This window comes from Ursus arctos, unplaced genomic scaffold (assembly GCF_023065955.2).
Source record: "Ursus arctos isolate Adak ecotype North America unplaced genomic scaffold, UrsArc2.0 scaffold_34, whole genome shotgun sequence".
NCBI lineage: Eukaryota > Metazoa > Chordata > Mammalia > Carnivora > Ursidae > Ursus > Ursus arctos.
Genome location: NW_026623030.1, coordinates 24,398,551 through 24,426,236, shown reverse-complemented (window position 1 = coordinate 24,426,236; position 27,686 = coordinate 24,398,551). Strand labels below are relative to the sequence as shown.

Here is a 27,686-nt window from a genome sequence, read left to right as displayed (position 1 = left end):
TGTTAACATTTCTAGTGACGACCAGGAGAAACAGTCCAAGAAGAAACCTCGCCTCTTCTGTGACATATGTGACTGCTTTGACCTCCACGACACAGAGGACTGCCCCACCCAGGCGCAGGCGTCGGAGGACCCTCCCCACTCCACACACCACGGCAGTCGGAGCGAGGAGCGCCCGTACTGTGAAATCTGTGAGGTGTTCGGGCACTGGGCCACCCACTGCAATGACGACGAGACATTCTGATGGGACCCCCAGCCGTGCCGGGCTCATCAGACGCACTAGCATGTAGGCGACGGAACACCAGCATCGTGTGTGCAGACTTCCGGAGAACTCACGTTATTTTTGACCCCATCAACAAATTTAAGAAAATATTTTGAGCTTCAATAAATCACCCTTTTAGTTTCCCCTTATAATTTAAAATAATAAATAGTAGGTGAATTTTCACCTCTAATTTTGTCTTCTTGATTTTTAAAAGTTCTAACAAGACATTGCACCAGATGCCATTACATTTACTGTCTCGAGGAAAATCTCCTAGAACAATCCCTACCCTCACAATACCTTATTTAAGTAACTTTAAATTATGCTGTTACTTTTCATATTTGCACTAAAATTTTTCCAGGCTGCGTTTGTATATTTAGATGTTTTGGTTAAGCTTTGACACTGGAATGAGTTGGGAAAATGTGCCATTTTGCATTTTCATCTACTCATTTAAAGTATTTTATTCTTAAAGAAGTATCTGAGCTCTTTGCACTACCTGATGTCAGTAGTGCCTTTATTTCAGGCTTGATAATACTTAGGTGTGATTATGAAATCATGAAAGAGGTAAAGGGAGGGGGAAGCCCCGAACTGCTGTGGGGACATTTGATAATCTCTATGCTGCACCTACTCACTCTGCTGTGGTGTTTTCTTTGTTGGTTTTGATTATTTCAGCTTCTATATATTATATGTATATATTTTTTAAAAATCTATATTTTGGGAAAAAACACAATGTCTTTCTTTTCAGATTTTTTACCTTTATGAAAAAGAAAACACATCAAGACGTGATGGACTAGGCCAGAATATAACATCACATGGCTTTGCAACTATTTTTTCTGTTCTCATTTTGTTTCTTTATCAGATATAAATAACTGGGAGAATCTTCTACAAATTTGTTTCTTCAGCAGATATCCCCAGCAGTCAATTAACTAGATAATAAGCCACTATAAAACACCTAAATTAACCAATCTACAACCTTTACAAGTTTTTTTACTGTGTTTTTAGATGAATGTACGATGAGAAATTCAACGTTAATAATTTTGGATTTTCTTATCACAAAAAATAAAATGAAGGACCTCAACCATCAGAAGTTTATCAACCAGTTTGAATCTATTATCTTCATTTGAATGTCTTCTAGGATATGTAAAAAGTAATAAATGTATCTTCCATGCTCCATGTATAATAAGAACTTCTATAATTGTATATATGCCTTTGATGTATTTTTCCCTTCAAGATTATCAGATGTGTGTCTGACAAGTGAAAAACCTGTAATGGTTGAAATTTTTGGTTATAAACATAATAGGAAGTGTTTCACAAACAAAATGTAAAGCAGTATTAAAATTTGAGCAAACAAGTGTTCTGTATCTACTTTAATAAATGGTTCTTCTTTTTTGCCAGTTGGTAGTAAACTGATATTATTCTCAGGTTTATTTGTCATAATGTTTTTTCTTTAAATGAGCAAGCACTATATATCCAAATAGAAATTTCTACTGCAGTCTTGTTGATGAACAGCTTTTAAGAAATCAATGTGTCTCCCATCTCAAAGCATCCTATGACCCACTTAACATAAAGGAAATACTAAGCGTATCATCCATGCTGTATCACACTGTACTACCTGACACAAACATAAATGGCACCAGGTAACACCAACTACCCATCCATGAAGTTTTGGAAAGAAACTCTGAAAGTTGCTGGGATGTTCAGCAAAATGATTACTGAACCAAACATTTGTTTTATGATTACAGACTCCCCAACAGGTCGATATTTCCAAAGCAGAGTTATTAGTTGAACAAGAACGTTACTTTTACCTAAATAATACCCTGACACTAGTCCTACAGGATTAAAAGACTCAAACTATAAACTTACTGTGGTAATCATTTTGCAATTTATACTTAGGTCAAATCATGTTGTACACCTGAAACCAATACAATGTGACAATGTGTCAATTATATCCATAAAAACTAAAAAGAAAGAGAACTCTAAGGTCTGCAATATTTATAGGGCAGTATAACAATGTTTCCAAACATTGGGTATCTATACAAGTTAACCACCTATGTTGATCCTCTTCTAGCATCCCGATCCTGTCTGAGGAGGATAGCTTATCATCCTGGTCTTGCTCATTTATACTCACGCATGTTTGGGATTTCACTAGCCCTGGGCATTTCACCTCTTAAGTTGTGGCTTTATTTAACAGTTCGTGACAAGCCTTGCTGAGCTCAACATGTATTCTCACAGATGGTGCCAAAATAATATACATTTTCAGTTGCGTAAAAAGCCTGCACATGTGACAAGAATTTGTGATACAGGTTGAGAACCACTGTGAAAACTGGATTGAGAAAAAGGGCAAGGAGCAGTCTGCATGAGTGGAAACAAGTTATTTTAAAATCTAAATGGTTTTGGTGGAATCACGGAATTGAGAGTACAAGTGTGTATATACGTATGATTGACGGATTGCTTTTCTGCATCATCCCCAAATTCTCTCTGCTTACTTCGTGGTAGTTGTTTAGTGAGCCCTTTCTTCATAATAAAAAGAGTATATAAAGGATTGAAAGGAGCCATCCACTCGAAGACCCAACATTTTCAAGCCTCTTTTACATCCCAAATAGTCAATTTCCACCCTCGAAGTATTGAAACGCACATACCCACCTAAAACGACAGTTATTAAGCAATTAAGTTTCGGGCACCCTTCTAAGTTTTTAATATGAAACATGACGTAAATTCCATCTTTTTGATCATCACAACTTACAAGGTAACATATGAATTTTACTTGATGCAGTGGGAATTGGATTCCACGTGGGATAGTATTTGTGTAAAATACCATGTAGTGAAAGTTTACCAGGAAGAGCGAAACAGTGACGTCACATGACAGGCTCCCTCAGCCGCTGTCCTTTTTTGTAAATTTTAGCCTACGAACTAAGCAAGGAGAAGGGCTTTCTGATTGCTATAAAAGATTTCCATTAGTGGGTATGCTTGCTGCTAAGAAGAACGAGTAGGGTCCAGTGCCCGTCTCTCACGCAGTTCTCAGCGTCCAACGACTCCTGGACTGAGGCAGGGTCCGGATGGTGCCGGGGTACTTGGGGAGTGTCGGAACCCACGCGGTAGAATAAGCTGCGGGCGTTAGGGCCAGGAAAGATAGCAAGCCCATTACAGTTTCCGGGTTTGCGTGCTGTCAGTCGCCCTAGTCACGTGATGCTGCTGCCACGTGACCGCGTCCGGGTGCTCCCCCGGGAAAGAGAGCGGTGGGGCAAGATGGCGGCGCACCTGTCCTACGGACGAGTGAACCTGAACGTGCTGCGCGAGGCGGTGCGTCGCGAGCTGCGCGAGTTCCTGGACAAGTGCGCGGGAAGCAAGGTGAGGGGTGGGAGGTGGCGACAGCGCTCTCCAGCCGCCAGTCCGGCCTGGCCTGTTCCGGTGCCTGACCGCCTGAGCTCCAGGTGTACGAGGTCCCTGGGGCTTCCGAGGAGGGGAACAGGCGGGACCAGTGAGGCTGGGAGAGGGACCTGCCCGTGGGTCCTGAGGCACGCAGTCCGGAGTCGGCGTGGCATAGCACTTGTTTCGTTGCTGCACAGTAAGCCACTGTGGTATCTCAACCCCTCGTGAACCAGCTCTGTCAGGTGCCCTTCATGTCCAGAGGGGCAGGTCTGGTGCCCCTGAGATCAGGACGCATGGGGCGGGCCCGGCCCAAGGACGTAGATGGTCCAGTGTCCCTGCATTACAGTGATCATGCGTGTCGTTGCATATCGAACTATCGAAAGTCTCTGAAGCAACAACATCTTGCAACCTGCTGCTCACACGGATTATGAAAGAAGTTGGGAGTTATTTGAGGCTTTACCGTGACCATTCTGGGGATTGTTTATCCTGTTAGACGTTTACTACCACCCAGCTCACAGCTGAGTAAGAAATTGTAGATCAGGGACTTGATAGGATTTCTTCTAAGTGGTGTCACCTTTCTCCTCTCCCCTTAGGATTTATCAGGCCCCTTAAGTAATTGGCAATACAGCTCCGAAAAGAAAAGGAAAACCTGGGGAATCTCAGGAATCAGTCTTAGGAAGAACAGAACCGCAAGAGATAGAGTAGGTACTAGCAGCCACTGAGCGAAAAAAAGGAGGCTAAGTCCTAGGTGCCCAGTTCAGGCTCAAGAAATGATACTGAAATCTGAATAAGGTCATGGATTGGATCTATGTCAGTATCCTGGATGTAATATTGTACTCTGGTTTTGCAAAATGTAACCATTGGGGAAAACTGGGCAGAGCATACAAAGGCTCTCTATTATTTCTTACAAATAAATGTTAATCTACACTTGTCTCAGTAAAAATTTCAGTTAAAAAAGAGAAGAAGGAGGCACCTGGGTGGCTCAGTCAGTTAAGCATCTGACTCTTAATTTCGGCTCATCATGATCTCAGGGCTCCCACATGGAGCTTCTTAAGATTCTCTCTCTTCCTCTTCCTCTGCCCCTCCACCCACCTGGTGCATACCCTCTATTTAAAAGTGGGGGGAGAGGAAGAAATGACACTGGAGATTAGTAGTAGAAATGCTCTTAGTGGCCCAGAGCAATGATCCGTGGGTCACTGAGTACTAGGTTGGTCCCCCAATGCCATATGTAAGGTCCAAGGTCCCTGTGTGACCCTGGACGTGTTACTTAAACTTCCCAAAGCTTTTAAAACTTTTCTGTCAAAATAAGATTTGTAATACCTATATCCAAGGTTTTAATTTTATATAATTTGATTATGTGACATTTCCATATAAAATACTAGGTTGAGCTGTTGCCATTAGCAGTTTCCATCTGGTTCAATCTAATAATTAATACCAGATACACGACAAACTACAGTTCCTTCTTCCTGTCGAGGACAGTGATTAAGTCTTAACTTCCCCATGACAACAGTAGCATCACTGGGGCCCCTGCTTGGCTCAGTCTGTTAAGAGTCCAACTCTTGATTTTGGCTGAGGTCATGATTTCAGGGTCATGGGATCGGGCTCCGTGTTGGGCTCCGAGCTGGGCTCTGCACTCAGCAGGGAGTCTGCTTGAGCTTCTCTCCTCCCTCTCCCTGCACACATACTCTCTCTCTCTCTCTCAAATAAATAAATCTTTAAACAAAACAAAAGAAAACAAACAAAAAGCCAACAATAACATCACTTGTCCAGATGCTGGTTTTTCTTTAGATCTGTAAGATATGAATGTGGTTAGAGCCAATTAAAATTTTTGTTAATTCAGAGTTTGAAGGAAATGTTCCTACTATGTATGACTGCTATTTTCTGTAGGTGTTGTTGAAATTCCTGGTATTACCTGGTATTAAGCATAACAAGAGTGTTTCTCCCCTCCCACAGGCAATAGTTTGGGACGAGTACCTCACAGGACCATTTGGCCTGATTGCACAGTATTCACTACTGAAGGTAAATAAGCTATTTGGGTTTCATTTAGAGATTAATAATTCTAAACTGTAGCAATAATGGGATTTTACATTTTCTCCTGAGTAATTGGCTGGCAAAGCTCTTTGGTCTTTATATACACTGATACTAGTGCATGTTTAACATTCTTTATACAGTGGTCCATTGGCCAGTGATTTTATGCTGATCCTACTTCTAGGAAGTTACGAGTCTTGTATTTTGTGACCATTACCTGGTGTCCCTGACAGTTCCGTGTGAGGCTCATTTGAATTCAGGTGCGGTAGCAGTGACTTAATCCTGAAGCTTTGTCCTTTATACATCTGGCTTTGGGGAAACTAAATGTTGCTAATCAAGTAATAATGTTATTTGGCTGGGAGTGTTTATGATGTCTGAATCTGGATAGGATAGGTAAAGTTCAGGGGTTTTGTTAACCTTTGGTGTATGTGTTTTTCTAGGAACATGAAGTGGAAAAAATGTTCACACTTAAAGGAAGTCGTTTGCCAGCAGCTGATGTCAAGAATATTATTTTTTTTGTCAGACCCAGGCTAGAACTGATGGATATAATTGCTGAAAATGTGCTCAGGTATCTCTCAGAGTTTATGTTTGGTCCCAGAGAGGTTTGGTCCTTCTCATGGTTTTAATGTACGGAGCCTCTGTGCAGTTCCTCGTCTTGCCAGTGCATGGAAAGGTGGTCTTTAGAAAACAGGGCAGGTGCGAAAGAACATAAGACGGCAAATGGGAAACTCGTGAAGTTGTTCAAACAGGTGGAGAAAGGGGTCAACATATAACCCCATTTTCAGGACAGCTAAAATTGGGACCTATATCAATAGAAAGGACTCTGATTACAAAACCAAAACCTCTAATGGTTATTTTTCAATACACTCAATATAGCGTGCTTGAATTTCATAAGCAAAATAAGTATGAGCTGATGAAAGTTTAATACAGCATCCAGTCTTTAGAGGAAGTTCTCAGCCCCATCTGCACTCTGGTACAGTTGATTGAGGTGGCCTTTTAGATCTTAAAAGCATCTGGGCTATTGTGGGAAGTCCACTGTCAAGGAGACTAGACCTGGGAGTCAAGAGTGATCTTTCATTTTCCTGTAAGGCTGTGTCACTGCATTGGTTGGGTTAAAGAGTCATTTGTTTTCAGTAAGACACGGATATCCTGTTTCCATAAACCTGAGAGCTTTAAAGCCCCATAAACGGTTTAAGAGAAAGCTAGAAAATGCATCACGAAACACTGGCTGTGAATCAATGCCTCTTTCCTGTCAGGGAAAAAGAGAACAAAGAAGCAACTATGTAACAACTTGAATCTGGAAGTCAATATGTGTATGTTTATCCAACCAGCATTTATTTTGCACCTGCTGTGTACCAGGCAGCGGGCCAGGCTCTGGGAATAAAATAAGTGAAATAGCCGACGACTCGTAGGGGCTTGTAAGCTAACAAATGTTACTTGATTTGCAGTGAAGACAGACGTGGTCCAACAAGAGATTTCCACATTTTGTTTGTGCCGCGACGTAGTCTACTGTGCGAACAACGGTTGAAGGATCTGGGTGTTCTGGGATCCTTTATTCATAGGGAGGAGTACAGCCTCGACCTCATTCCATTTGATGGGGATCTCTTATCCATGGAATCAGAGGGTGCATTCAAAGTAAGTTTGGCATTCTCCTTTTTAACGTCAGACTTTGGTTTTTGTCATATTTGCATTTGTGATTACCATGAAGCTGAGCCTCTTTCCATATGTTTATTGACATTTAAGATTTTTCTCTTCAGCGCATTTTCAGCTTGTTCATTTTTGTCACCCATTTTTTCTTTTTAAGGAATTCTTTACATATTCTGGACACGAATCACTGTGGGTTATAGAAGCAGCAAGTATATTCTCCCATCTGTGGTTGTCTTTTAATTATAATATATTTTATCATGTAAACATTTCCCATTACAAAGTGCTTTTTTTCTTTTTTTAGGAATATCTTTATTGAGACATAATTCACGTGCCATAAAAGTGTGTGTTTACCGTTTAAAGTGTGCAGTTCACCAGTTTCCAGTGTATCCCCAGGGCTGTGCAGCCATCGCCACCGTCTCGTTGTGGAACGTTTTTATCATCCCAGAAAGAAACCCTCTGCCCATTAGCAGTCACTCCCACTGTGTCCCTCCCCAGCTACTGGCAGTCACTAGTCCATTGCCATCTGTATGGATTTCCTTTATTCTGGAGATTTCTTATCAACGAAATCATATAACATGTGGTCTCTTGTGTCTGGCGTCTTTCTTAGCCTCATGCTCTCAAGGGTCATCCACATTGGAGCAGATATCAGTCCTTCACTCCTTTTTATTGCCAAACAGTATCCGTCGTAATGATAACCTCCACTACAGATGATGAGTTTTCACCTGTCGGTGATCATGATGCTGTGAACATTCACACGAGGTTTTGCGTGTACACGTGTTTTCATTTCTCTTACATACACCTAGAAGTAGAATTGCTGGATCGAACGGTAAAACTCTGTGTTTAACATTTGGAGGAGCTTCCAGACTTCTCCCTAGTGACTGCACTGTTTTCTGCTCCCACCAGAGATAGATGAGGGTTCCAATCTTACATCCTCACCAACACATTATCATCTGTCTTTGAAGTTTGCCATGCCAGAGGGTGTGAAGCATTGTCTCATTATGGTTTTGATTTGCATTTCCATAGTGACTAATGATGTTGGCCACCTTCTCGTCTGCTTCTTAGCCATTTGTATGTCTTCCTTTAAAGAAATGTCTATTCCGATCCATGGTGCACTTTTTAAAGTGGGATAGTTTATCTTTTCATTAGAAGAGTTGTAAGAATTCTGGAATGTTCTGGATGCAAGTCCTTTATCAGATACACGATTTGCAAATATTTTCTCCCATTCTGTGAGTTTTTTTTCACTTGATAAAAGTGGTATCTTCCAACACACACAAAATTTTTTTTTTCAACACAAGTTCAGTTTATCTGTTTTTCCCTCGTGTTGCTTTTGCTTTTGGCGTCCCATCTAAGAAATCATTGTCTAACCCAGAGTAATGGATTGTCCTTTATGTTTTCTTCAAAGAATTTTATGGTTTCAGTCTTACATTTAGGTCTTTGAGCTATTTTAAGTTCACTTTTATCTGATGGGAGGTGGGGATCCAGTTTCATTCTATTTGCATGTGGCTGTCCATTTGTTCCAGCACCGTTCGCTGGAAGGCGGTACTTTTCTCACTGAATTGTTTTGGTGCCCTTGTTGAAAATCAGTTGTCCATAACATAAGTGCTTATTTCTGATGTCCCAGTACTATTCCTTTAATCAATATGCCTGTGCTTATGCCAGTACCATACTCTCTCGATTACTGTGGCTTTGTAGTAAGCTTTAAATATATCACTTTTATTCTTTTAGTTTGTGCTTTTTGAGTATTACTAAATCCTCCACCCTGAAGACATAGGAAATCTTATAGTTTCCTTCGAAAGTCTTGGAAGTTTTGCTTTTTATGGAAAAAAAAAAAGGTCAGGTCTTTAGTGTAGCTTGAATTGTGCATTTGTGTGAAGTGTGTGGTGTGAGGTTGAGGTTCATTTAATTTTTTCCAGATGGGTAGCCAGTTGTTGCAGCTCTGGTTTTCTCCGCTGCTTATTTTCCACTTAGTTTATAGCAAATGTGCACGCCTTTGTTCTCCAGAGCTGAGAGTTTTCTTGCAAATGTGATTTTATGTATTTGTTTTATTTACCATCTTCATTTCGAAGAACACTCTCTCTCATAAGAATAGTACTTTAGGGGCGCCTGGGTGGCTCAGTCGTTAAGCATCTGCCTTCGGCTCAGGGCGTGATCTCGGTGTTCTGGGATCGAGCCCCACATCAGGCTCCTCTGCTGGGAGCCTGCTTCTTCCTCTCCCACTCCCCCTGCTTGTGTTCCCTCTCTCGCTGGCTGTCTCTGTCTCTGTCAAATAAATAAAGAAAATCTTTAAAAAAAATAGTACTTTAATAAAATGACTTGAAAGTGTTTTGAAGACATTATCCTGTACAGTGATAAATTCTTTGAGTAAGAAAGGTACAGAGTGAAAAGTAAGCCTCCCAGTGCTCAAACTGCCAATTCCCTGTCAGAAGCAATCACTATTACTAATTCTTTTTTTTTTTTTGTTCCAGAGATGCTTCACGTAGTTACAGCTCATAGTATATATAAAATACCCTCTCTCCACTTTTATACAAATGATGGCATATACTATGTGACTTTGGTATCTTTATTCTCTTAATAATATATATCAAGGTCATTTTCTACCATATATGAAAGTGCTTCTGTATTTTTTTTGGAGCTACTATAATTTATCAAACCAGTCCACTTCTGAAGGCCATATCAGCGTTTCTCATCTTGTGCTGTCAGAGGCAGCAGATAACCCTGTACATAGGTCACTGTGCATGTGGGCCCCGTAAACGTAGACTGTTCTTTACTCTCCTTTGACATTTGTCTTTGGACTTTGCTTATGGTAGTTTTTGCCATGCGTGTTTTTCAGTGCACTCACATCTGTCCATATTTCCTTCCTTGATTCATGGGTTTGTGATGCTGCTGGTCTGGAGACTAGAACTTTCGAGAACCTCTGGTGTTGTGCAAAAAAATTCTTTGAAACTTTCTCTTCCCCAATATGCTGTTAACAGTGATCACTTCCTTTAAAGAGTTAACTTGAGGCGATAGATCTCAGTGGCACCACTGACTAATTTGAGTAACCAAGAGAACCTCTTGGCTCTTTTTCCACCATGTTCCCTACTGGTTTGCTTATACGCTGAATTTCATCCAAAGGTGGTATATACGCCCCCCCCCCAACATTTTAAATGAAAAAATTCAGACATACAGAAAAGTTGAGAGTTTGACAAGGAACACCCTTATACCCATCACATAGGTTCTGGAATTACCATTTTGCTATATCTGTTTCATCATGTATCTGTAATGGTTTACCCAGCTGTCATTAATTCACATCTCTGTAATTAATGCGAATTGGTAGCAGCTGAGGAAAACTTGTCCCGGCATGACAGACCCTGTCCAGAGGAGAGATCTCCTGTTTGTTTTTCCGATGATTTGCAAAAAACGGACAGAATTATTTTCTGCTGGGAATTTCAAGCTCTTGGTTTTGTATGTTTTCTTCAGATTCTGTTTAGAAATCAAAGATTTGGCCTGGATGGTAAGGCTGAGAATTCCACCTAGTGCGAAATTCAGCCCCAATTTCTGATGGAGTTGATGTAATTTTATATATTTATGTGATTTTAAACAATGAGCATAAATTTAGTGATTTTTGGCATCAGAAGGCACATGTAGGTCTTTCTGTGCTTTGGGGATGTGATTAGGATCTTTTCCATCATTGGTTTGTATAAAATGTGGGAATCAGAATTCACCCATTGAATGCTCAGTAACAGTGTTTAATTGTACACATAAAAATCAGTGTATATAAGCCTGTCTCCTTTATAGAAACTGTAGGCTGTTCTATGGTGTGGGCATGTGGGATTTAGAGGTCAAAAAGTATGTGCATTTAAATGTTAACAGTATTAGCATTTGTCCCTCCCAAAAATGTCCTCCTGGCTTAAAATGCCACAAGTGCACAACAGAGTTGAGATATTAATGCAAATAATCACCCCACCGACACTTATATTAAACAATTCAAGGTTAATATCTGTTTTTACCTTTTAAATCTTTTTTAAGGATAGCCTTATAAAAGGAATGTCTGGGGCGCCTGGGTGGTTCCTTCGATTGAGCATCCAACTCTTGATTTCAGCCCAGGTCATGATCTCAGGCTCTTGAGATCAAGTCCCCTAGGCCCCGTGCTCAGGGGGGAGTCTGCTGAACATTCTCTCCCTTTGCCCCCCCCCACCATGGTTGCTCACTTGCTCTCTCTGAAATAAAAATAAGTAAATCTTAAAAAAAGAAAAAAAGGAATGTCTGTAGGAATACAGCTTTTTAAATTACAAATAATATGAATGCTGGGGCACCTGGCTGGCTCAGTCTGTAGAGTGTGCAACTCTTAACCTTGGGGTTGTGGGTTTGAGTCCCATGTCCGGTTTAGAGATTACTTAAAAATAAAATCTTAAAGGAGCACCTGGGTGGCTCAGTCGGTTAAGCATCTGCTTCTGCTCAGGTTATGATCTTGGGGTCCTGGGATCAAGCCCCGCATCAGGTTTCCTGCTCAGTGGGGAGTCTGCTTCTTCCTCTCCCCCCGTCACTCATGCCCTCTCTCTCTCCGGCAGTGGTTCCAGTGGTGACCAAACACTCCTCACAGTGTCTTTGGGGGCCGGCCCTCCTTCCTCCCCTGGGCAGAGTGCCCGAGTGCTCCACTCTGTCTTCCCTAATCCCTCTGGTATCCTATCCCTCCTGGCTTTGGAGACTAGACATGTTGGGCGGGTGGGTGAAGGGCACATGTCTGGTGCAATGTACCATTTTGACTTATTATTTCTTTTTAGAGAGGGAGGGAGAGGGGGAGAGAGAATCTTTTTTTTTTTTTTTTTTAAGATTTTATTTATTCGACAGAGATAGAGACAGCCAGCGAGAGAGGGAACACAAGCAGGGGGAGTGGGAGAGGAAGAAACAGGCTCATAGCAGAAGAGCCTGATGTGGGGCTCGAACCCAGATCGCCGGGATCACGCCCTGAGCTGAAGGCAGACGCTTAACTGCTGTGCCACCCAGGCGCCCCGGGGAGAGAGAATCTTAAGCAGGTTCCACGCCCAGCACAGAGCCTGATGTGGGGCTCGATCTCACAACCCTGAGATCATGACCTGGGCCAAAATCCACAGTCGGACACTTAACCGACTGAGCCACCCAGGCACCTCATGTACCATTTAACTTATGAGCAGATGATGATTGTGAAAGATATCCAAACAACTCCAAATAATAGAAGCTAACATTTATCAAGCACTTACTGTATGTTTCAAATGCTGGGATTTAATGTTTTACATGCATTTTCTTCATTGACTCCTTACACCACGTGGAATGTACTCCCTTCTGCAGATGAGTAAATTGAGGCATGCAGAGGTTATCTAACTGGCCTAGGGAGCAGCTGGGAAGTGGCACAGAGGGGCTCAGATCAAGGTGACGTGAGTCAGTGTCAGAACTGAGCATTTCCCCCTCGCTTCCCAACTGGCTTTGTGTGTATTTTGTTGGCCTTGAGGAAATATACCTTATATATTTTATAAAGTAAAATGTATTTTCTGAAAATGAGATCATACTCTAAAGATTGTTCCACTACCCCTTTTCACTCCTCAAGATGTTTCAACCTTTGTTTGTTGTCAGCATATATGAAAATCTCACGTTTGTCAAAACTGCTAAGTATTCCGTTGTGTGGTCCTCTGGCACTTTGGGGGTCAAAGAATGTGTGCCTTTGTGGGTATTAGCATGTGGCCCTCCCAGAATGCCCTCCCAAAGTCTGCACTCCCCATAGGGAGTAGGAGAACCCATTCTCATTGTCCATCTTTGTTAATCAGTTTACTTGAGAGTCAATAAAGAAGAAGAATTGGTGTGCTTGGTGAACACTTTCCTTCCAGAAGGCTCTACCAGTTGCTTCCACAGCTGTGTCCCAGTAGCACAGCTCTTGGCCTTGTGTTCTCGGCTGCCAAATAGCAGCTTGACGAAACGTTCTTGCATCCCCAGCTTTCCAGGCAAAGTGGGAAAAAAGGGGAAAGGTCCAGGGCCAAACAGAGGCATCCAGCACCCAGTGACTGGGGCTGAACAGTAACCACCCTTTCTCCCCGCAGGAGTGCTACCTGGAGAGTGACCAGACGAGCCTCTACCACGCAGCCAAGGGGCTGATGACCCTGCAGGCTCTGTACGGCACAATCCCCCAGATCTTTGGGAAAGGAGAGTGCGCCAGGGTAAGAAATGGTACATGTTTTTGTGGTGAAGGCAGGGGTGCCCTGGTACCCAAAAGGGAAGCAATGGGAAGCTACTTACCAACAACAGTCAGTCCTATTTATGTGTGAATTCACCTGCTTGCTGAACTGGGCTTGTAACCCCAGAAGTGATATTCACGGTGTTCTGCAGACATGTCACGAGTGGCAGGAAATTTGAGCCGCCCACTGTGCGCGTTCCCAGCTGACGTGCAGTGAAGCGATGCTCTGCCTTCTTGTTTCGGCTCCCAGGCTGTAAACAGGTGTCCTTTTTTGCCACTATGTAGTGCCATGTACTACTTAACACCACATTTTTTGCATTTTTTGTGCTTTCTGTTGGTGATTTCACTGTTTCACAGGGCCCCAAGGGTGGTCCTGACGCACTGCCCGTGTTCCCGAGCTCGGGAAGGTTTTGATGGGCCTGACCGAGAGAATCCGTGTTGGCTCAGCCTCCCTGAGGCGTGCGTGACGGTGCTGTTGGCTAGGAGTTCATCGTTGGTGAATCAGCAAGCCATACAAAATAAAGTATCTTTAAATAGAAACACACATAAAACAAGGTCACACATTAGTTGATAAAAACATTGTAACCAAAAAAAAAACACCCCCCAAAAACCAAAAAACGTTGTAACCAGAGGCTTGCAGGAACCTAACCCCATATCTCCCCTTGGAGCAGAGGCTCAGTGCTCACTGGCTCATTGCTCGTGGCGACCTCACAGGAGTCCCACGAATAACGAGAACAGACTGCATGTGAGTTCGCGCCTCACTGAGTAGTGGCTGGTGTCGGTGCACGTGCGTGTGTGGGAGGGGGTGGCCAACAGCAGACACTTTTCTCTAACTGCTTATTTCCGATCAATCTCACTCTTCCACAGTTTCTCTCCTTTTTAAAATTTTTTGATGGTCTTTCTGTTTTTAGCGGCATTTTAAAATCTGCTACTTCCCAGAAAGGTCCCACCTGACCCAATGTTTTGTTTCCAGCAAGTGGCCAATATGATGATCAGGATGAAGAGAGAGTTTACTGGAAGCCAGAATTCAGTATTTCCTGTGTTTGATAATCTCTTGTTGCTCGATCGAAACGTGGACTTATTAACGCCTCTTGCCACTCAGCTTACGTATGAAGGACTCATTGATGAAATTTATGGCATTCAGAACAGTAAGTAAAGTGACATCTGTGTTTCCTGAAAGGTTATCGGATAAAAGTATCCAAAAGGTCTTTTTTTTTTTTTTTTTTTTTTTTTTAGGAGATGCTTTCTCTGCGTGTAAATCAGAGGATATTTGAGAAAGTACAATACTGACTTTTGGCTTTCAGACACCAGATTAAACAGAGTCCAAGCAAAAACTGCTGTTGTTGTTCCCACGAAAGCTGGCCAGATGCTTAGTGTGCAGGACTGTGCTTGTCCCCGTGAGGAGCGGCCCTGGGTTAGATATAGGTGGCACTGTAGTTTGGAGAATGTGGGCCCTCGTGGCTGGCAGTTCGGGAAGGCTGGTTGGAGAGGGGGCATTTGCTCTGGGTTTGGTGAGGGGTAGGTGTAGAGGGCCACGGCGAGGGGCAGGCCACATCCGAACGAAACACAGGGATGCTGCCGTTGAGATCTCAGTGGGGCGTATCCAGGGAGGGGCCAACACTCAAGGTTGGGGACACCACATGGGAGACTGGAGAGGCCTGCTAGTGTTTCGGTGTGACAGATCATTAGGTCTGGTTTGGTTTTGGCCCACACCATGCTTATTTCTGTCAGCATTTGAAACGGTAGAAATGTTTAATAAAAGTCCTGATGTGTGTCTTTATAATCAAAGTGTAGTTTGACCGTGGAAAAATCAAACCTCAGTACTGTATGGCGTTGTTTCCCAGAGAGGGCTTACTTCTCTCCTGAGTTGGAAAATCCTGTTTTGTGCCGGACCCTTGATCCGTTCTTCCAGTAAATGCACACAGGTGCTTGCTCCCTTCCGCTGTCATCCAGGTTATGTGAAATTACCTCCGGAGAAATTTGCACCGAAGAAACAGGGCGATGGTGGGAAGGATCTCCCCACGGAAGCAAAGAAGCTTCAGCTGAATTCTGCAGAGGAGCTCTATGCTGAGATCCGAGACAAGAACTTCAACGCGGTGGGCTCCGTGCTTAGCAAGAAAGCCAAGGTGATCTCCGCAGCGTTTGAGGTGAGGCGCTTTGGCCGTCTTGCCGCCGCTGTGGGTCACAGGCTAGACTGCGCCCCCCCAGGAGAGGAGAGCCTCTGGGCTTCGGTTCAGGTGCACGTTTCTCAAAAAAGCAACTGGGGGTCCCCAGGGTTTCTTTTAGAACTTGCCCCCAGACCCGTGACAGAAGGTGTTAAGTTTGCTCCTTTTTTGCGGGGTGGAGGGAACAGTGTGGGCTGTTTACAGGCTTTCGTCAGAAATATTTGTTTTACCTTTTTTTTTTATTCTCATTATTTCCTATCTCACTCAAGAGGAAGCCGGCTGTACTATAAATAAAAGATCCTCTAGAATAGAACTTGTGGTTTGGGGCGAAAGCTCTAAGTTTAGGCGGCGTGCCGGTGGCGGCGGAGCCCCGCCGATGCCGTAGGTGACAGTGAGAGAGGCGCTTCATTATCGCCTCCTGCCTCCTCTTGCCCGGCCGCTCGTTTACTCTTGGGGAAGCTCATTTTGGAAACAGCGAAATTCAGTAAGATGATAAATTCTGAGTATTTAGACTTTGGAAACATAAACTGGGAGGATTTTGGAAACTAATGTTTCACCGAGTATGTATTTCTAGATTTCATCTTTCTGAGGGATTATATTCATTCATTGATTTTCACATTTCTGAAGTTACATTTCGTTTACTTGACTAAATTTTGCAAATAAAAATTCCCACCACTGGGCAAGGTTCGCTTTGTTCGTGGAATCTCAAGACTGAGATTCAGCAGTAAGAATACAATTTTTTTTAATTATAGAGGACACTTTGCTGTTTACATTCCCCTCTTAACATAACAGTTTTCGTTTTTTATTCAGAAATGTTTGTGGGAAACCTGATAGTGCCCCCACAAATACTCAGAAGCCCCCACATACCAATCACGGTAAGAGCCCGGGCATAGGAGGAGAAAACCTCACGCGTTTGCTCTCTGAACAGCTACTAACGCGGTAATCAGGCACCATGGACTCATCTCTGTTTTTCTTGTAATGTCAGAGCTGGGTTTGGCCTGATCTGTTTGTATTCCGTTCTTTTTTTCACATTGATATAAATTATACATCCTGTGAGCAGCACACAGAACAGAGCACTTAAAAATAAAATATCTTCGGGGCACGAGGGTGGATCAGTCAGTTGAACATCTGCCTTCGGCTCAGATCCTGGTCCTGGGGTCCTGGGATCAAGCCCCGCACTGGGCTTCCTGCTCAGTGGGGGTCTGCTTCTCCCTCTCCCTCTGCCCCTCACCCCACTCATGCAAGTGCTGTCTCTCTCTCTCTCAAATAAATAAATAAAATCTTGAAAACAGAATAATTCTAAAAAAATTAATAAATAAAATATCTCTCCTGCTTGATGGGTCTGCCGTTTTCTCATTTTCAGGAAAGGCACAACGCTAAGACGGTCGGGGAGATCAAGCAGTTTGTTTCCCAGCTGCCCCACATGCAAGCAGCAAGAGGCTCACTTGCAAACCACACCTCGATTGCTGAGTTAATCAAAGACGTTACCAGTGAGTATCCTTTGGAGTGATGATTTTCATCGGGGCTGACTTACATACACACTGTCTGACACCAGGGTCACGGACAGCGTGATCCCTCCTTGGGAAAGGCAGCTGTATTTGAACATTGTATGTCATTCTCAGTGTTAAGTAAGTGTAGGCATGTTCATAGTTAAATTTGTTTCATTTGTGGTTAACTCATTTTTTCTTATTATTGATTTAATCCCAAGACAAAATATTTGGAATAGTGGTAAGAAAAAAAAAACTCTTCTGTAAGTTTGCCACTATAATGAGGCTCTTCTCTCGTCTAGTTTTTTCCCTCTTGTTAAGGGTAATTTAATCAGAGCAATGTGATGTGTCTGCTTCTGTTTTTCCCCTTGAAAACTTCCTGCAGAATTGGTAGGGAGATCATACGCTGAGTATTTTAAAAGCGCTCAGAGATGTATATTAAACCAGAGACGAGTTTATTCGTAAGACATGGGTGCTGGGTATTAGGAAGTCTACTTTGAATCTGAAGTAAAACATGGTGTTGGAAAATCAGTTCTTTGTTTTCCTGTTAATCGAAAGCAGTTAAAACTGGGTTGAATTCGATGATGATAGTGAAGTGCTGGGGAGACGGGCCTTCCCTGGTACTGAGGCAAAATTCTCGGGGTCTGTATTGAGTCCTAAGACAGCAAAGGAGTCAGCTACAACTCAGTGTAATTTAGGAGCACAAGGTTACAGGGATTTCCACGTTTTAGATTGTTTTCAGTTGACAGTTTGAACCTTTGGCTTGCTGGTTTTTTTTGTGTGTGTCTTGTTTCTTAATTATCTTCTGTGATAGAAAAGCACACTGCTCAAATAAATCAACATTTATTTAATTTCTAAGTTGAAATTTGCTAATTACATTTTAGCTTCTGAAGACTTCTTTGATAAACTAACAGTGGAGCAGGAGTTTATGTCTGGAATAGACACTGATAAGGTATGTGAACAATAAAACTAACAAAGCATTGGTGATTTATCAAATGTCAGATTATAGCTAGAAAAGCAGCTGTGTTGATTCCCATGCCTTGCCGATTCAATTTTAAGAGCAAGTGCAGAATGTGGAAGTCTAGATTTCTCCAAGTCACGGGTAGTTAGCATTGCTCTGTGCGAGGGGCTTCCCAGCCCCTGAAATCAACCATCTTTAAGGCCTGTCGTAGTTAAATGACGATATTTGCTTTCTGTGGAACTGCTCATGTAATTCCTGTAAATATCCACCTCTATTAATACATTTAAAATTATTCAATTTCTGGAAATTCCTGTTTTCTAGAAAATCTCCTGTTTTCCAAGAAAGTTCCTATTACTTTGCGGTCAATAAATTGCTTCTATTATTGAGACAGACACAGTCACAGATGCCCTAGACATTCAAGGGTCTCTCAGAAGGCTGTCTGCTGTGTTCAGACAGGCAGCTGCATGCCCAAGTGTATCCTCCACTTTGAAAAATAATCGTAAATACAAGTTCATTAGGTCCCCAAAACGGATGCTGGGATACATACCTATACATTTTGTTTCTAGGTCAACAGTTACATTGAAGACTGTATTGCCCAAAAGCACCCGCTGATCAAGGTGTTAAGATTGGTTTGCCTCCAGTCCGTGTGCAATAGTGGACTCAAACAAAAAGTTCTGGATTATTACAAAAGAGAAATTCTCCAGGTCAGTAGATTTCACATTACTAATTTACCAAGGGAGGAAATACCTTTTTAAAAAAATACTGCTTAAAGCTCCTATTGTGGTATATTGTTTCACCTGTCTTTTAAAATTTTTTAACACCCAGAGGGGGTTGTCCTGGGTATGGATCACTGTGTACTGTGTTTGCATAATAATAACCTCTAATGTTCATTGAGCATTTACTATGTACCAGGCTCTAGTGAAAGAGCTTTATTGTATTCCTTTGTTTAATCCTCACTACAGCCCTGTGAGTTAGATACTGTTATCGTCCCCATTTTATGGATAAAAAAACTGAGACACAGGGTCGTTTTGTAGTTTGCCCATGGTCACCCGGCTAATGAGTGGCAGAGCCAGTGCCCAAACTCAGGGAACCGGGGTCTGGTGCCCTTGCTTTTAACTGGATTGCATTTGATGGAGGAAGGGACGTTTTTGCAGATTTTCTGATGATAATCCCTTAGCAGATGTATTTAAATTAAGCCTGTTTTACTTCATGATTAGGAAAAGGCCACCATTATTTAAAAAATTCTCCCCTCCGTTTGAAAATGTCTCAGGTAGTATTTATTTGCTATCACCAGCCATAGTTTAGTACATTATTATTAAAACTAAATGCTCAAATTTTTTTTATATTGTTTTGTCTTTTAAAAAATTAAGCAGATAACACATGCATTCTCAACATATAAGATTCAAAGAAGGCGATCCGGAGCAACATGTGGTCCTTCCTGCACCTCACCCACACCCCCATCTCCCTCCCCAAATAGGACCCATAGCAACAGTTTGGTTTCTGTGCTTCCAGACTCCCTTGTTTGCACTTACAGACAAAGAATATTCACACTCGCAGACTCTGGGGTGACACTGGCTGGATCCATGTCCCAGCTCTGTTACTAAGTACCTGCGCGACCTTGGGCAAGTTACTTAAACTTCTCTGTAAAACGGGGATAGTGATACCACCTAGCAGATCGGGTTGTAATAAAGAGACTGAGTTCATGCACGCGTGACACGCTTACAACAGAACGCTGCCCCCCCCACTTACGTAAGTGCCGGCTGTTACTGTTATTATTTACTGTTTTTTTTTAAACAGAAATAAAATCCTACTGTACATAGTATTCTATTATTATATTTTTTGTCCTTAAGAATATATCCAGGGGCACCTGGGTGGCACAGTCGGTTAAGCATCCAACTCTTGGTTTCAACTCAGGTCATGATCTCAGAGTCGTGAGATCGAGCCCCATGTGGGGCTCCATGCTCAGCAGGGAGTCTGCTTGAGATTATCTCTCTGTCTGTCCCTCCCCCTGCTCGGGCATGCACTCTCTCTAATAAATAAATTAATTTTAAAAAAAGAATATATCCAGATCTTTCTTATCAGGATGTATAGATCTGCCTCATTTTTTAAGATATCTAATTATAGCCCATATAAAATATTTATTAACTTATTTGATGCTCACTTAAGTTGGGTCCATAAATTCTGACTTTAGAACAAACTTTAAATCCCTCTTTGAAGCAGCAAGCTGGATGAATTGTAACGGGCAAGCAGGTCTCATCCTCGGCGCTGCCCCTGTGTCTGTAGACAGGCATTCCGTGGACTTGGGTCACGTGCCCCAGAGCACAAACTAAATGCATTTGTTGGAAGTGCTCTTATTAGAAATTGGCAGAAACTCTTTTCCTGATCTGGGATCAATCCGAATGGCTTGTCTTGCAGACGTACGGCTATGAGCACATATTGACCTTGTACAACCTAGAGAAGGCTGGCCTGCTGAAGCCGCAGACGGGGGGCAGAAACAATTACCCAACAATCCGGAAAACGCTGCGCCTCTGGATGGATGATGTGAACGAACAGGTGAGACACACCCTCCACTTCAACTCAGTTTACCTCCTGGTTAATGGTTTATAGTGGCCACATAGGCTACTTATTTATACATCCACCTTGCCCTTTCTAGAACAGTTTTCTAATGTTTCTGAGAAAGTGATGCATTCACGTTTTATATCTGCCAGAGTCCCAGCTGAGAACAAAGGGTGCTCTGACACTGGGGAGTTAGAGGAGAGTTTCTTAAGATGTGGGCAGGGTGGCAACCGGTGAAAGGCATGCAGTGGGGATTCCTTACCAGCCTGGGCCCGAAGGCAAGGAGAGGGAACTGCTGCAGAAAACTGTTCCAGAACCTGGAGAGAAGAGCTGTGTGGGGAAACCATCTGACAAGACAAGGGATGAGAGGCCTCTGGTCTAGAGACACAGCCAGCCTCCAGCGGTGTCACAGAAGGAAGCCAGGGCCGTAAACCCCTGACCCCAGGTTCTGCCCACCCTCCAGGTTCCATCTGGTGCCTCCCATTGGCCAAACCCAAATAGGGCGTGGAAGCGCATTGGCATAGAGCCTACAGGTTCACCTCCTGGACACAGAGCGGGGTGGGGCAGAAGGATCTGGAAAATGTCCAGCACATGTGGTAAAAATGTCAGCCATACAAAAGTAAGGCAAACAGTGGAAAGTTAGGTTCCCTCCACATTTCACCCTGCTTTTCTCTCAGAAGAAACAACTGTAACCAGTTTTTTAATCTATCCTTCCAGGAAGATTCTATGTATCTACAGACATTTTAACATAAAAGAGCATATGTTATACCATTGGCCTCCAAAGTAGAGTGCTCTTCGCTTTACATTTATTGTTGATTCCAATTTTTCTAAATTTCTCTTTGTTATTTTCTTTTTTGGACTTTCATAAGAACTTTATCAGGCTGCCTCCTGCAACAAAAGCTAATAATTAAAAAGTCTCCTCCACCAGTGGCGAAATCAGATTATCCTTCCCCCGGGGAGGGGAGAGTATAGATACTTTTAATTTCTGTGTCGTACAGTGTAAACAATATATTAGTTCCACTCTCTTCCCTGTTCTGACCTGCCTCTCCCCACCCACGCCAGCCACCACTTAAACACTGTATCTTGGAGATTCTTCTGTGATCTACCTCATTCTTTTTTGTAAGTTTTTTTTTTAATTGCTGCATAGTGGTTTTGCAGATAAACCTTAATTTATGATTTAATAGGTTTCTCTTGATAGAAATTCAGGTTGTTTCCAGTCTTTTATTAGTACACACGGAGTTGCAGTTAATACATCTGGGCTTTGGGCTATTCTGGTGGACGAGCCCCTCTGTGGGCTAAATGCCTGAAAGTGGAATGACTGGGTTCAAGGGAAGTGCACGTTGTTACCCAGCTAGAGAGTGCCGGGTTTCCCTCCAAGAAGTTTCTTGCCGAAGCAAATAACAGCATTTCGTGGTCAGTACCTAGAGATGCTTTGAGTGGCTTTTTCAAGATCTGAGTTGAAAGTGAACCTCGGCCAGCTGAGAAGCAGGCCGAGCTGGGGTGGATTGGAGCAGGACGTTGCGGAGTTTGTGTTTCTGCCTTCAAAACCAGATCACATAATTTTGGATTGCCCAAAAGGCCGCTGTTCAGTGGCTCTGTCTCTGTATCTGCAGACTTTTCTCCCTTTGATTATTTAACAGAATCCCACGGACATATCGTATGTGTACAGTGGTTATGCCCCTCTCAGCGTGCGATTGGCGCAGCTGCTCTCGCGGCCTGGCTGGCGCAGTATCGAGGAAGTTCTCCGCATACTCCCAGGGCCCCACTTTGAAGAACGGCAGCCGTTGCCTACGGGACTGCAAAAGAAACGTAAGTCTGTGGCCGGCATCTATAGGGAATGCCGTCCTGCTCGTGTGGCTCTCGTGGACTATGCGGTTGCTTTGTAGAGTACGTTTGTAAGGTACGCGGGACTCAGAGTCCGGCACACCTCTGTTGTTAGTTGCTAACGTGTAGTGTAAGCACTAGAACCCATCATTCCCTCGGGAGTAGCAGCTTTCAGCCTCTGAGGCGAGGATCTCAGTAATTAGAAAAGGCGTTAAGACCAAAAGTCATGTTCCTGAGGTTCAGAGAACTGTCTGTACCAAGTCACACTTAACTTTGTTTTTCTTATATACGATGCTTTTTTTTTTTTCAAAGATTGATTTATTTCAGAGAAAGAGGGAAAGTGAGCAGGGGGAGGGGCAGAGGGGGAGAGAGAGACTCAGGGCTCGATCCCAGGACCCTGAGCTCATGACCTGAACCGAAGGCAGACACTTCACTGATTGAGCCACAATGATGCAGGTTTTTTAAAAGATTTATTTATTTATTTTTAGAGAGAGAGCGAGAGTGCGCATGCGAGAGCAAGTGGGGGGGGGCAGAGGGAGAGAATCTACAGGCAGACTCCTGCTGAGCACGGAGCCCAGCGCTGGGGCTGGATCCCACGACCCATGAGATCGTGACCTGAGCCGAAACCAAGAGCTGGATGCTCAACCGAAGGAGCTCCCAGGTGCCCCCGTGATGCAGTTTTTTAAGACATGGGAAGAGAATGAGCCATAATAAATAATTCTTAATTCTGAAATGTTTCCATTTTAGGTCAACCAGGAGAAAACCGAGTCACACTGATATTTTTCCTCGGGGGTGTAACCTTCGCTGAAATTGCTGCCCTGCGATTTCTCTCCCAGCTGGAAGATGGGGGTACAGAATATGTCATTGCCACCACGAAGCTCATGAATGGGGCCAGCTGGATAGAGTCTCTAATGGAAAAACCTTTCTAGGGTGATCAAAGTTGACTTGAGTGAACTGCAAAATAAACTGCTCCTTTGGAGAAGCTGCCAAGAGGAAGTGAAAGCCCACCGAAGACAAGGCTACAGAATTTCCTTCGGGGGTCAGCTTCCTCAATGACACCGTGTTCTCCTGCTTCTCTTTTGTGTTTCTAATGTCTTGAAGAAAAAAGAATAGAAGAGAATCCCACCTGGCTAACAGAAAGACCAGTTGTTAATGCTCTGAGCTCAGGGTCTTCCTCAGAGACCCCTAGAAACATATTAAGGGTGGTGGGGTTAGCTAATAGACAGCTGCACAAACGAGGTCAGTTCTTAAAACAGGAAGGCAGAGACTGATGGGTAAAAATGAGCCCCGAATACACAGTGCTTTCTTGAAGGCACATCCTGCCTGGGGCAGTGGCTAGGTGTTGGGGCACAGCTGCTGCCGCCACTGAGTGGAGATTTCTTTTTCCTGCAGAGTGCGGCACGTGCCGTCTGGTGTCCTCAGCCTCTGTGTTAGGTGATCACCGTGGCGAGTGTGGATTCCTTCTGCTTTCGATTCCTCTGCTTCATTAAGCAAGCGGGGTGGAGGGACTTCTTCCTCCAAATCAAAGTTCATCATCTGTCCGACCCGCTAAATTTCTGTGGGTCTCATACTTATCAAGGGCTTTTTACATGGAGGAACGTGAGGATTGGGGAGCAGCTTCCTGAGAATGTTCTTAGACGTTATTCAAAGACACTTTCTGAGCACACGTGTTGTTCGCTCCACGACGTTTCCGTGGTAGCTGCCGCCACCGAGGTGTCGGTTTTCTTCCCCACCCACCGTGGGCCCCAGCACCAGCTGGTCCCCGGTGAGCAGCGGTGACTCTCACTTCCTCAGCATTTGGCGACACCACCCCCCACCCCCTGGTAACTGTCGCATGTACTTCTCCACACTCAGCCTCTTGCAGTTGTTTTGCTGGGAAACCACAGCTCTGTTTCATGGTCTGTTTTGCTTGGAAACATGCAGCTTGTCGATGTTCTTGGAGTCGAGCAGTCGCAGCTGCTCCTGCAGGAGACGGTTAGCCTGTGGGGCAGAGGGGCAGGGTGTTGGTCAAGAGGCTGGAAACTTGTGTGTGTTCCCTGCCCCCCTCCTGCTCCATCCCAGAGTCTGGAAGTTAAATCCAAGAAGGGGACCAAATGGATGGCTTCATAGCCCTTGCCCACGTCTCCCCTTTGTTGGGGGATCAAGGTCAGCATCCCTCCTCGGGAGGTGTGGCTTCTGTTGTTTATCAGTAACCACACGTTTTATTCTCATTTTGTTTTATTAGTGAAAATTCTGGTAGCACATTGCATGCTATGAGTAAAAGAGAAATTCTACAATCAAAAAAAGATCTCTTTAAGAATGAGCAGGAGAAGAGGTCATATTTAAAAGATCTCCTTCTCATGCATTCAATTTGGCCTTGACGTTCAGTATTTGGAAGACAGTTTTTAAAAAAACTATGCCTGTTTTAGAAAATCCTTTTTCAAATACTTGTTATCCCAGGGAGATTAGTTTATACCTTCCAGCCGCAGCTGTTGTCAGCCTCAGCCGCCTTAGAGAATGAAATCCACCTTGTCCCTCAATGTTTTTGGCTCATGGGATTCAGTTCAAGTCTGGTCAGGTCTCCTTGGCTGGGGTTTTTGTCCTATGAACAGATACTCGGTTGTGTCTCATGTGTCTGCATTCACTCGTGACTCTATACTTGCTTGCTCAGAGCATAGTTAGGTCAGCTCCTAAAACGCATTTAGCAGAAGACTTAAAAACATCAATTGCTTCATTTGTATGCAAGTAGAAAGTGGTGGATAATTATATATTATACACCTTTGTGTGAGTTCACTTAATACTTGAAGCAGACTTTGTCTCAAAGGAGTATGCCCTTACTGAGAAAGGGTATGTGAATGGTACATTTATTCCTAGAGAGGGCCGATTGTTTACATCATGTCTGGACTTTTGTCTAGTTAGCTAGACAGTTCTGCCACACCAGCAACTCCATAAAAAAGAAGTCTACGTAGATAAAGAAGTCTACATAGGCACTGTTCTGGGTCTTACTATACGCTTTTGGATTTTAGCCAACAGAGAAGTATTTGAATTGTAGTTTAACTGTAGAGCATGAGAATACAGGCATACCGACACAGATTGTGGCTTTGGTTCCAGAGCACCCCGGTAAAAGTGAGTGTTGCAATAAAGCCAGTCAGATGCATGTTTTGGTTTCCCAGTGCATATAAAAATTATGTTTACGCTATCCTGTAGTCTCTTAAATGTGCAATAGTGTTTTGTGTAAAAAAAAAAAAAGTATGTTCCTTAATTAAAGAATATGGCTAAGAAATGCTAACCATCATCTGAGCTTTCAGTGAATTATAATCACTGATCACAGACCACGGTAACGCATATAATAATGAAAAGTTTGAGCTAAGAGAATTACCAAACTGCAACCGATACAGAGTAGGCAAATGCTGTTGAAGAAACAGCGCCGACAGACTTGTTCAGTACAGGGTTGCCACAGACCTTCAATTTGTAAAAACCGCACTATCTGCAAAGCACAGTAAGATGAGGTGTGTCTGTAATGGTTAAAAGGAGGAATATTAAAAATAGCACATTTAATTCTTGAAGAGCACTGGGAAGGGATTGGCCACTCTAGCTCTGCCCTCACTAGAAATGGATGACAATTAACCGTGACATGTTGGTCTGTCTCTTGTTCTCAGTTGTACGTTAAAGATGGGCCTGTCAAAAGGAGGAAGTGTTTGTATTCAGCAGAAATTCAAGAAGAAATACTCTTTAAAAAAAAAAAAAAAACAAATGAACTGAATGTCTAAAGCAGATAGGGAGAGGGACTGTGGTCAAGATGGCAGGGCGTAGAAATGCAACATCACGTAGAGTGAATCATGGAGACCCTGAATTGTGCTCTAAAGCCAGATGTATTACACACAGTCACAGGCTTAATGACCTGCTACAGAAAATAGAGGATGCCTTTTCGTCAGCCAGTGATCTAAGAAAAAGGCAATAATGTAAACTTTCTCAGTTGCTCTTATTTCTGAATGAACACCTGTGAGTTTTAAGTCACATGTTTCTTAGCTTCGGTTACTGCGTGGTGCCCAGAGCCTGCAGAGGCTGGAATACCCAGCTGCCCTGAGACGTCCATTTGAAGGGCGTGGGAGTGAAAGCCGACAGAACTGAGCCTACTTTAATAGCCTCTCTTCTACATCTCTTGCTCTGGGGTGGGGTGAGGGCATAAATCTTAGCCATACTTTCTTTCCTATGACTAGGCAGGACACAGAACCCTTCAGATGACCAATTCTCTGGGGGAGCAATTACTACTCACTGGCTTCCTGAGCAGCTTGATAATGTTCTGCTTCTGTTTTCAGCAGGGCTGAGGCCGGGGCAATGATTTGATAATAACAGACCCTGATTAAATTAAGGAGCCATTTGCTTCTGGATGATGATGTTGATAAAAAAGGGTTGATGTCCACACTCCCTGCTATTTTAAAGGTCAAAAAAAGAAAACAGTCTTTAATCACAAACTACAACAAAAAGCAAAATCAGAAGCAGCATAAAGTTCGTGCTTTTTCTTCATTGTTACATCTGGGAAAGGGTCTGTTCTTTATTTGCTGAAATCCTAACTGGCTCATTTTGCATCACGCTTGGGAGTTGAAACTGGAAGTGGGCTCACTGGGAAGGTGACTATACAGTGCGTCTCTAAACTGCTAAACTCTGCCAGGTAGAATGAAGCACTCAGGAGCTCTTGGTTCTCTAAGCTCCTGTTTCTCACGTATGTGTATGCATGCTCACACTTATATGTTTTTTTCAGATAACAGCCCTGGCTGTAGTTGGACAGTCATAAGTGAAAGTCGTTTGTATAGTGGTTCTTCTAGTCTGAGACTCAGAGTAGGATGGTGCTTCTCTCAATGTGAGCTTGTTAGAGAAGGATTTGGACTGTATCCCACCCGCAGTGTTGAGAAAAGCAGGACAAGAAGGGGCATGAAAAATCCCCTAGTGTACCACTTGCTCAGCCCATCTGAGTCAGGAGCTTTGCAGGCATCTCAGAGCTGGTGGGCTGTGGTGGGGAAAGGGCGGAGGGCAGGCAGGGTTGCCAGTGCCCCGCCTGGCCTGGGACGGGCTGTGTGCAGCTCCCTGATTGCTCAGGGACCACGTGGAGACTGTGATTGGTTCTAGACCACACCTAGTTGGTGAGCGCAGCTGCTGGCTGAATATCCCACAGCTCTGCCGAGATCACTGGAGCGCGCACACACCTATCTTCAGACACCGGACCAGGAGG

General features: G+C 43.5%; 2 protein-coding genes across 14 annotated transcripts in view; both read left to right on the top strand.

Annotated features, from left to right (window-relative positions):
* The window catches only part of CLIP1 (CAP-Gly domain containing linker protein 1), a 117,045-nt gene extending 115,395 nt beyond the window's left edge, over positions 1 to 1,650 (top strand). For all 13 annotated transcript variants that reach the window (XM_057305934.1, XM_026514812.4, XM_057305932.1 and 10 more), the window contains one exon: positions 16 to 1,650. In XM_057305934.1, the coding sequence (XP_057161917.1) occupies positions 16 to 241 (226 nt within the window). In that variant the 3' untranslated portion in view covers positions 242 to 1,650. The remainder of the gene's footprint in view (positions 1 to 15) is intronic.
* Positions 1,651 to 3,447: 1,797 nt separating this feature from the next.
* On the top strand, positions 3,448 to 25,745 carry VPS33A (VPS33A core subunit of CORVET and HOPS complexes). Its single transcript, XM_026514816.4, has 13 exons — positions 3,448 to 3,604; positions 5,579 to 5,644; positions 6,094 to 6,221; positions 7,102 to 7,288; positions 13,351 to 13,467; positions 14,458 to 14,632; positions 15,438 to 15,631; positions 17,013 to 17,139; positions 18,021 to 18,088; positions 18,664 to 18,801; positions 20,513 to 20,650; positions 22,294 to 22,462; positions 23,225 to 25,745. Exons 1-13 carry the CDS (start codon positions 3,503 to 3,505, stop codon positions 23,404 to 23,406), a joined length of 1,791 nt encoding a protein of 596 aa, XP_026370601.1. The 5' UTR covers positions 3,448 to 3,502; the 3' UTR covers positions 23,407 to 25,745.
* Positions 25,746 to 27,686: the final 1,941 nt, after the last annotated feature.

Coding starts and splice junctions, on each gene's coding strand:
- VPS33A (XM_026514816.4), top strand. CDS start 3,503: ATGGCGGCGCACCTGTCCTACGGACGAGTGAACCTGAACGTGCTGCGC. Junction 15,632..17,012: donor TGATCTCCGCAGCGTTTGAG/GTGAGGCGCTTT, acceptor TCTCATTTTCAG/GAAAGGCACAACGCTAAGAC. Junction 22,463..23,224: donor TACGGGACTGCAAAAGAAAC/GTAAGTCTGTGG, acceptor TTTCCATTTTAG/GTCAACCAGGAGAAAACCGA.